Source organism: Sinocyclocheilus anshuiensis, unplaced genomic scaffold (assembly GCF_001515605.1).
Source record: "Sinocyclocheilus anshuiensis isolate Anshui unplaced genomic scaffold, SAMN03320099.WGS_v1.1 scaffold784, whole genome shotgun sequence".
In the NCBI taxonomy this organism is placed as follows: Eukaryota; Metazoa; Chordata; class Actinopteri; order Cypriniformes; family Cyprinidae; genus Sinocyclocheilus; species Sinocyclocheilus anshuiensis.
In genome coordinates this window covers 1,792,194-1,802,783 of record NW_015554160.1, presented here as the reverse complement: position 1 = coordinate 1,802,783, position 10,590 = coordinate 1,792,194, and the positions used below count along the sequence as shown (strand labels likewise).

General features: G+C 37.3%; 1 protein-coding gene and 1 pseudogene across 1 annotated transcript in view; both read left to right on the top strand.

Moving 5' to 3' along the window:
• LOC107670886 (glutamate-rich protein 1-like) overlaps nt 1–3,012 on the top strand; it is a 7,001-nt pseudogene extending 3,989 nt beyond the window's left edge.
• A 3,923-nt stretch (nt 3,013–6,935) lies between these two features.
• LOC107670819 (cytospin-A-like) overlaps nt 6,936–10,590 on the top strand; it is a 15,151-nt gene continuing 11,496 nt past the window's right edge. Inside the window, exons 1-3 of the mRNA XM_016463583.1 lie at nt 6,936–7,005; nt 8,208–8,269; nt 9,229–9,585. Of these exons, the coding sequence (XP_016319069.1) occupies nt 8,230–8,269; nt 9,229–9,585 (397 nt within the window). The 5' untranslated portion in view covers nt 6,936–7,005; nt 8,208–8,229. The remainder of the gene's footprint in view (nt 7,006–8,207; nt 8,270–9,228; nt 9,586–10,590) is intronic.

Here is a 10,590-nt window from a genome sequence, read left to right as displayed (position 1 = left end):
GCTCTGCATTTATCCCATCCAAAGTGCACACACACAGCAGTGAACACACACACACCGTGAACACACACCCGGAGCAGTGGGCAGCCATTTTAATTTTTTTTGCTGCGGCGCCCGGGGAGCAGTTGGGGGTTCGGTGCCTTGCTCAAAGGCATCTCAGTCATGGTATTGAAGGTGGAGAGAGCGCTGTACATTCACTCCCCCCACCTACAATCCCTGCCGGTACGAGACCTTTGGGTTACGAGTCCGACTCTCTAACCATTAGGCCACGACTTCCCCGTGTGCGTGCGTGCACTATCCACTCTGGTAATTGCTTCTTATAGTATATGCACATTTCTTGTAGGATGATTTTTATTTGAAAGAGTCTACCAAGAGCATAAATGTAATGAGGCTGTAACTGATGTCATTCAGTTGTTATAGTGAATTTATTTAAATCTGTTCATGGCAAATCAGCCACTTTAACCCTCTTTCTCCAGAGATTGGAGCCTGATGCCTGTCGGATTTAAAAACCCTTTGTAATAATTCTAATGCTGTGAGAAAGTCCATAATCCTCCTCACCAATAAGCCATTTTTGGATTTTTCAGATGCTGATGACCATGAGTTAAGTAAGAAGAGGAAAAGGAGGATAAAGAAAAAAGTGTTACCCAATACCACAGAGGAAGTGTCCACCCCTCCAGCAGAGGGCGCTGTACTGGGCCAGACAGATGCAGCACATCCCAGTGATGAAGGGGGCACTGGAAGCTCAGTCAGCACAGAGCAGCTCAGCAAGAACAGAAAGAGGAAGATGAAGAAAAAACGTCACAAAGAGAAAGTCCAAGCTCTTGGATTGGTGCCTTGAGCAAGAGCTGTTGAATTCACGTACGCACAGAGAGGAGATGTAAATTCAGCGAAGGTGCTTGACTTCCTTCGTACCACACAAGAGATCTACCTCTCTGATCTCAAATACTCTGGTATAACATTTTACTATACACTTAAAATATTATATATATTTTTTCCTTATTAATGAGGATATAAAGGACATTGCGAGTATAGATATACACTACCACTAATGCCACTATGTAAAAATATATAATGCATCTTTGTTAGATAAATGTTTATTCATATATATGTATATATAACAGCAATAAAATAAACGTAAATATTGCTACTCTTCTCTTCAGGCTCCTGTGTAGAAAGCGGCCCCTCTCTTTCCCTCACTGCAGCGGAGGCTCTGTTCTCGTCTCTCAGGCAGGACGCTGCCCCCTGCTGAGATCTCTAGGCTGTGTGGACTTAGGGCTGTACTGGTGAAGAATGAAGGGCAGTTAAAATCACAGCTGCAAGAATTCAGACACACAAGCACATTACATACAGGTGAGTGCGGGTGTTTGGACCTCCCATGTCTGAACATCAAGCATATGTGTTTTTGATTCATAGTGATGGTTGCAAACAATAGAATACAACTCAAAGAAAAAGTAATAGTAGCCACATTTTTTACATTTTTACATGTCTGTACTCATTATTTGATCTTACTGCCAAAAGACTTTTACACTAAATGTTAATTTTTACAACTAAAATGCCCACAGATATACCATTGTTCAAAAGTTTGAGGTCAAACGTTTTGAAAGAAGATAATACTTTTATTCATGTATTGAAGTGAGGAAAACAAATAGATAGATAGATAGATAGATAGATAGATAGATAGATAGATAGATAGATATAGATGCTGCTTTGTTGAGCACAAGAGACTTCTTTTATAAACATAAAAAAAAGATACCACTCAATTAAATTGCATACTGGCTTTATAGACTTAACAAAATCTGCGTTTACAAAGAATGTGTCCATAGTGTGTTTGCATGACCTTTAATGTATGTATGCATGTATGTGTACATGCGTTTGTGAAGTCAGATTAGACCTTAACAAGATGATCAGTGTTTTCTGAGGAGCTACAAGCACCCAGCGGATTCAGGACATTCCACCGGTGTCCTTGGTGACTCCTAAACATAGCCTCTGTCTCCACGACAACCACAGGACATACCATTTATCCTTTTTTTTCACCCATACACCATTATTTCCACCAGCAGGTCATTGACTCTGTTACTCTGTTTTGTGGTTTCCCACAGACTTCCTAATAACAAAAATTTGTATGAAAATACAGGTGCCATGGTGCATTTCACTAAAGCAATTTTTATTATATAGCAGTTATTTGGTCCCATTGTGATATTAATCTCTTTTACAAGAGAGATCTGGCCAAGATATTAATCAAATTCAGGCAGAAGAAAGCATAAATAAATAAAACCTTAGAAAAAAAACATTAGAAAGCACACATTTACTATGTGATCATTTCTTTCTCTTTCTTGTTTTACAGATGAGGTTTCAGTAGTCTGCACACTTACTGAGTATTGGCTGGCAGAGATTCTGCCCATGCAGAGACAGCAGAGGACATGACGCCCCCAGATTCAGCGCCTGAGAGGAAAATGACTGAATAACCAGCAGGTCCCTGATTGTAATATCTCATTATGAAAGAGATCTTCAGTCATGCTGTTTTATAGTCAAGGATTTCAAGAAACTCGGGATCAATCAGCTTCAGCAACAATTCGGATTCCTTTTGAAGACCCAGAATCATGTACTTTAGTTTATCCTGCCTTCACATTAATAATTACTTAGGAAAAATATATTTTTACACATTCTCTGCTGCTCGTTCTTTCTTCACACTGCACCAGTACACTCCCAGAGACGTATATTACTGCAAGACAAACACTAAAGTATTATTATTGACCGTGACTCTGGATCAACGGTCTTCCTCAGCTCATTATGAGGAGTCTGTGGTTTAGCCTCTTAGTGGTTAATTATCTTAACATCAGAATGTCAGTAGCTCCTCGCTGATCTCACAGCCTGTTTGGATCATGACATTTAAGCTTTTACGCACTAGACTGCTCGTTAACATCATTTACCCAAACCAGTGCCTGATTTACATTTTCTTTTTCGATTCAATGAGCTACTTTGGGCCATCAATGTGACAAGCCACTATGACCATCAGTGTGACTAGAAAAATGTCTATAAAGATATTTATTAAAGTTTTAATTCCATTTGTGAAAGAAAAACAGATGTGTGCTTGTTTTCAGTGATTGTTTGATATACCTACCTGCAGTGCACTACATACTATGATCCATTTAAACTGATTCGATGGCTTATCCATGACGTCAAGGAAGAATGACTTTAGCTATACAAGCGTCTCTAGACTGCAACATGTGTGTTTGTGCTAATCAAGGCAACCCACAGCATAGACTTGCCATTATAGGATCACATGCATCTGGGTTGGTGCAGACAGAATAATTTTTTATTGCGTCCCATTATGTTACAGTGTTGTGAAATAATAGCCCTGCCATTTCTCTCAGAAATATTTCCTTACACCAGCTGGAATATGGTGTGGAGGACACAGCAGGTGTGATGATGGTATTATACAGTAGCAGCTGAAAATAACAAAATAAAATAGCTAATCATCTTGTTTTAGCAGTAGACGCAGCATATCATCAGATTAAAGGCTCACTGCAGCTTTAATATCACAGTTTATTGTTTTACAGTTTATGGATCAGGACTGAATATCCACTCAGAAGATGAGAGGCAATCCTGCAAAGAGGTGGAGCGAATATCTGCCAGTCAGAAGTGCTCGGAAAAGCAATTTAATTTAAACATACTAAATGATCTGCCACTGAGTGAGGCCTATTTATTTAACAGGTCCTCATACAACACAAGATTTGTCAGTCCCCAGTGAGGCCCTGAGACAGATAAAACATTGTGCGGTTAAAGGGTATATAGTACTGTGTTGGGAAAGACAATATTCTGCTGTCCCCTGTTTATTATGTTCTCTACCCTGAGGCAAAACTCCAGACAGGTTCATTTTAAAGTGTAGCAACAAACAGATATTTAACTAGGTGAGACAAAATGGTGGCAGAAACATCTACGTTATACTGTTTTTGTTTCTAGGATCTTCACTAGCATCCATAAGCCTAGGGTCAGAAAAAAATATCCCTTTCCATTGCATTTATTGCATTACATTAATGTTTGAGCTACAGTAAAGCCTCTTGTATAAATAAAAATATATTAAGCATCACAACTGTTATCAACATTGATAATAATTAATGTTTCTTGAGCACCAAATCAGCATACTGGAATGATTTCTGAAGAATCATGTGACACTGAAAATTGAGCACTCATCACAGGAATAAATTAAATTTTAAAACATATTCAAATAAATATATTCAAAATTATACTTTTTTTTTATTTAGTATTATTTTGTTTTTGTTCTGATAACTGGGTCACCTCTGACCTGTGTGACTAGGCTTTATAGCCCTTTCCGGCTTTACACATGCCAGGCTATACAAGGATGTCGTCCTTCACAACAACTTAACCCTGCATCCCTCACAGTTGCCACTGTCGTCATAACTAGCATGTCCAACAAGTGCATGCTAGCCTCATTTTGGTAATCTCATTGAGACAGAGACAGACAGACGGGGCCTCTCTCTCTATATAAGCTCTGATCAGAGCAAGACAGTGATAGACGTGCAGTCCAACCGGAGTGAGCTCTATCCTCTGAGAAGCCTCCTTCTTTCAGAAGGAGAGAAACAAGGAACCAGAGGAAGAAGTCCTGCTCACAAACAAAGCTTCGAGGCCTAGGGACTAAATTGATGTTTTTTGGTCTCCACGTCCTACTTTAGGACACATCCGCTACTTGCAGGTGAGTAAAAGAATCTTATGAATTAAAAAAAAAACTGCAGAAACATCCAGATAAACTGAAAGAATCATCTGCAGATGTTTATAGTTTTGTATATGTATGTGTATTTACACCTAAATTGGGGCAGAACTGCAGGGCTAAACTCATAAAGCTTACTGGATGTTGATGTAGTAGTGAATAATCTTTTTGTTCTATAATTCAAGAATTTTTACAACGTTCCACATGGTCAGATTTCAATCGCTATTATCTCAAATTAGGCCTTTAATTGGCCATTATTACATTAGAAAACTGTTGTAATTACAATCCATTTTAAGTTGTTACAGAATTATCATCATGATTTACTTTAGTGAGTTCTTTAATTATTTAACCATTTAATATTTCACAGCCAAACTAAATGAGTCATCAGTCAGACAGGTTAAGGTGTTTCTAATTGAACGTGACCTGAAGGTTAATGTTTGTCAGTTCATCATACAATATAACCATTGATTTCCACTCTCTTTCAGATGTCCGCCGTACAGACTGTGACCCAAAGAGCTCACAATCTCGTAGTGCCACAGGTGGCTGTTTTTCTGGGTGCATTGGGAATTGCGATGTCTGGATACAGCTCTCGCCAACTCGCTGTTCACCACCGTCCCTCCACACGCATCCTGCACTGGATGTCCAAACCTGCCATTAATGTCGATAGCCCCGGTTCCCCAGGTCGAGCCTGTCTGGCTTCAGCCAATACTTCAATGGCATCCATCAAAAAAGATGAACAGGATCAAAAAATCAAAAGCACAGGTGACACCGAGCAACCTGTGAAGGCATCACCTGACATATGAAAACAAAACAAAAAAAAACCTTCAGCCACACAAGGGACTTGTGAGGTCTTGTGTAAGATGGAGCATAGTCAGTAATTTAGTCTGTAGTTATTTGGAAAGTGCCTTTGTACAAGAAAGCCAGTTTGCCCTGATTAGATTGTGTGTATTTATGAGGTTGGCCGAAGTTGCACAAATGATTCAGCAGATATGTGATAAGGACCAACTGTCGGTTTGCTGATGAGTAATACATTAAGTTGACATCCTTGTAAAAAATCCTTGTTTTTTTTTTAAATATGTCTAAATATACAGGCATATTGGTTTGATGATGTCATGCTTGGGCGCTGACACTGGTGGAGTGATATTCTGAAATCCACTGAATTTTAATATGCTGAATCAAGCCCACACACCAAGCATAATTTGCACGTCAGTCAATGGCGTCCTAATGACTGGCTCTTTACTTAGAAATGTATTTACAGTCACAATAACACCCACTGTGACAGGCATGTTTCCTAAGCTAAACCACTTCCTGAAGATTAGTTTGCTAAATTTATTGACTAGGGCTTGTTAATGAGATGTAAACATACAGGTAGGCTGTGAATGAGTCAGGAGCTGATTTATTGGCTTGGTTTTCAGGTTTTACAGAGAGAATATGGTGTGTTTAAAAACAATACTGTATACAGCACACAGAATGCAACTACATGCAGATATTTGGGATGCTTGTTCTGCTATGTTTTGTATTATGTATAATCTTTTTAAATGCTTATTTTAGCTGTTTTATATGGCTACAGTATTACAGCCCTAATAGCAGTGTCTATCTTATAAACAATACAAAAAAAATGTAGCTGTGTGTGGATTTACAAGTTATGCAAATAAAAATAAATATAAAAATAATTTGTCTTAGCCTTTTTTAAAGTCTTTTAGTTTCATGGTGTATGTTTTTTATTGCGGTAAAAATCACTTAAGTTTATTGCATTGCAGTCATTTAGGTCAGATAAACTAAAGGCTAAATAACATTATCTTAAACGTCTGTTTCTCCTCAAGGTAAACCTTTAAATTAGGATTAGGGTCAGCATCAGGTCAGAAGTTAAGGTTAAGGTGAACTGACAGGCTGTCTATAGAGTTCGTTAAGCTTTATAAATGAACACAAACCCTTAATAATGATGATGTTTATGAGAAGAATGTATTCACACGTGACTCCTGATGGAAAGAAACTCAGTCATTTGATTTTAAGGGTGTTTGTCGCTCCTTCAAAAGTTGAGGACAGTAAGATAATTTGAATGAAGCTTTAGATCTAGTTCACGCCGTCTCCAGTAGTAGACTACTCCTCAGTCCTCATGAGGGGGCAAAAGGACAGTTTTTAACCGGGCTTCATACCCACATCCTGCAGTCTGCTCATGCTCTTGCTCTGCTCTCGTCCCGTAAAGCGGTGCGACTCCACCAGCGACAAACATGTAAAACTTGGAAGTCAGTCCCGGTGAATACAAGACCTTCGATTAGGTGTGTAAGCAACAAAACTATCCATTATTATTGTTTTCGCTATTGTATAGGTATATATATATATATATTAGTCATTTGTATAAGAATTATATGCGGTAATTTTTCTCCTATATTGTAATGCTGTCTGTTCGTGTAATCTTGTTAATTGCTTGTTTTTATTATATTGCTTAAAAGTTGTTTTGTTGTTATTACGACTTCATTAACTTATTAAAAGTTGCTGGTTCATTAAAGTGATGTTATAAGTGATAGGCTATTAATTGATATTAGCTATAAAGTAGGAGAGGCTGGAAATTAAGTGTTGTAACGGCTATAAGTAAGTTTTAACCAATTAGAAATTAGGGGAAAAGGAAGTGGTTAATTATTGTTTTAATCCTGATCTGTTCTATTAGATTACAACAGTAGCCTATTAATTCATTAAACTGATTAGACTACAAACATATTTTTACAGACTACAGCAATAAAAAACCAATTACGTTATTAAAACTGTTAGTAGTATTATCAATATTAATAACAGTATTGCTTAAAATCGTCATGCTAGTTCTGTTGGGATCAAAATGGTAGCAAATTTAATTCCATGTTTGTTTTGTTTCTCTACGTTTAAAATCCTATACATTGTTCACTTTAGACTGAGTGGCTATAAAAAGTTATTATGCAAACAATACAATTTACTTTACCTGTTGAACATACAGTGATGTAATGTCATTATTGTTGGGTGCTGTTCTTTAGAGACCAATCAAATGGTGCCATTTATCAGTTGTCTTGATATTATGACGACCAGTAAAAACTGTGAATATTAATGAGTCAAAGGGATTATCAGTCTGTCTCTTCCCTACAAGACCCAATTTTATATTCTATATATTATTGATTTTGAATTGACATATAGAATATAATTTTACAACACTCCCTCCCTGGTCTCTCACAGCAGCGTAAATTTAGCACTGTCCATGGGCTTTTGCATTTTCATGGAGTTTACCACAAACCTCATTCAAATTTCCCTGCCATTGGTGCAGAGCTTTCTGAATATCTCTGAACTCAGTATGGGCAGAGATACTAATACAAAATCTTTTTATATATATCTTTAGAGTTATTGATATGTAGATTTGGAAACACAACTCTGTTATTTGGATACTGGATCAAGAGTTGGACATAGACCATGTGTGTGAATAAACTATGTGTATGATTTTCTTTGACTCATCCTCTAGAGTGAAACAAGCTGTTGGTAACATGGGGAATAACTCTGGAAAAGAACGACATGGGTCTTCAGGTAACTTACTCTTGACAACAAGTACACACACACACACACACACACATTATGTGTTTTATTGAGATACCTCCAAGGTGCAGGGACATACAAAATAATTTTTCAAAAGATAAAAAATATCAACAGAGACAGAGAGATATATAAACATGAAAAATAAGGAGAGAAAATAGTGCTGTGTGAAGCAGGTATGTGAATGTTGAATATTGAAAAAGAAAGAACTGCAGGAGAGTTATTAAATGTAAGAGAGCGAGAGAGAGAGAGAGTCATTATTGGAATACTGTATTGTACATTCTTCCCTGTTATTGGTGGTGTCCAGAGCCCTCAGACTCACTGACTCAGCAAACCTTTCCCACCAAGAGAGACGACAAAGACTTCTTAATGAAGAACACCCACCCACACACACACACTCACACTCACACACATTCAATCAAATCTGTTCCTGTTGGTTCATATTCAAAAAAAGCAAATAGTGAAACCTGCCTTTTATTTTTAGAAAACGTTTTTTCTTAAATTATTAGTTCAACCAAAATTATTCATTTACTCATTCTAAACTCGTATAATTAACTTTTGTACATGGTGCAAGTGTCATAAATTTAGTTCTTATGAAGCTATACAATAGCATTGTGTAAAGAACAGACAAAATTTTAAGTTGTTTTGTTGCCAAAATTTACCAATGGAGTAAATTTAGGAAAGTAGTGTTGATAGTAGTGTCATCTATCCAGATAAAGAGACAAAAAAAATCTGTATTAGATTTCATTTGGTAGTCACATAATTCTGTACCCAGACAGTGTCTTCTTGTCCCCTGAAACCATTCATATATTAACCACATTCTGAACATCCCATGAATAACAGAAATAACGTTTCATTTCTATGATCTACGCACAGAAGTTATCATGTCAGGAAATGTTTTATTTTAAGAGACATCTGTCCGTTCTGAGAGCTCAACCTCTGTCTCTCTATAGGCACTGCTGCGGAAATGTATGAAACACCTCCCGCCTCGCCGTATAGTGTTGTTACTACCTGCTCACCAACCACACAATTGGTGTCCATTTCCAAATGTACAAGCACAGCCACCCCTGAATCAGCTCAAGACGCTCTGAGCTCCACCAATCAGAATGTTGAGCCATTGTTGGACTGCAGGACAGGGCCTGCAAAGGAGGCTGAGGAGGGACTTAAGATGACAGAATCACCTGGGCAGGTGTCTTATCTCTCAGATGTGTGTATGAATGGAGACACAGAAGTGGACGCAAAACTTCTACAGGAGTGTTTGAACACACTGCAGCTTAACAACATTGAAGAATCCACGCACATATTAAATGGTGAGTTACACAGTCATGCTATGTCCATTCATTCATTAATTGAAGCATGCACATATTTACATGAACTACATATACTCTTAAACATGTTGAATAAGTGTTCTACACATAATAACTTTCTCAATGTATTACTGTACATGCATTCGCGGGTCTCGACTAGTGTCGCTGGTCTGTTCTGATCATGGACAGCAGTAAGGAAAACATGCACATGCAAATAATAAAATGCAGTTAACCAAATAAGCATGCATATTTATATTTGGCTTGTCTTTTGTTGTTGAAATCGCTTCGCAGAAGATTTAGACGTTTTCGAAAACCTTGAACAAACTGTGGACGGTAAAAGGAAATACAACCCAGAGTACATCAAATATTACTTATTTACTTTATTTTTTATAGTTGGGTTGCCACTTGATATCCAATATTAAATCTGGGCCCTGAAGAATAACCTCTTGAAAACCACTAATACCTTTATAGATTTTTATTCACAGCTGTTGTTTACATAGTGTTTATTAAACAATTGTATCACTTTGATCATATTCCTGTTGCTGTGGGTTTATAAAGGCAATAAACCATTTGAGGTCATGCATTGCAATGGTTTTATTACTGTTGTAAACTTCAAGGCTCACAATATTACAGCAATCAATGTATTGCATTTATGGCAAATAACATCACAAAACCCATAGTGGCCCTGCTGAAAAAAACAATAGAAACCATCACAGAAATTCTAATGGTTTCCACTACAAATGCCATTACAAACATTACAAACAGGGATTGAAATTAACTTTTTTACTCACCAGCCAATTTGGCTACTACATTTTTAAGTTACCGGCCATTCATAACTTCTACTAGCCAAAAAAAAAAAAAAAGAGACAGAAATAAACCAACAGTTTGGAGCTGTCTACACTGGGCGTGACAAAGCGACTGTTACAAATCATTTTGTCAGTACTAGGGGTGTGCAATATTGACAAAAAATAATATCTCAATATTTTCTGGGATTTTATCAATAAAGAT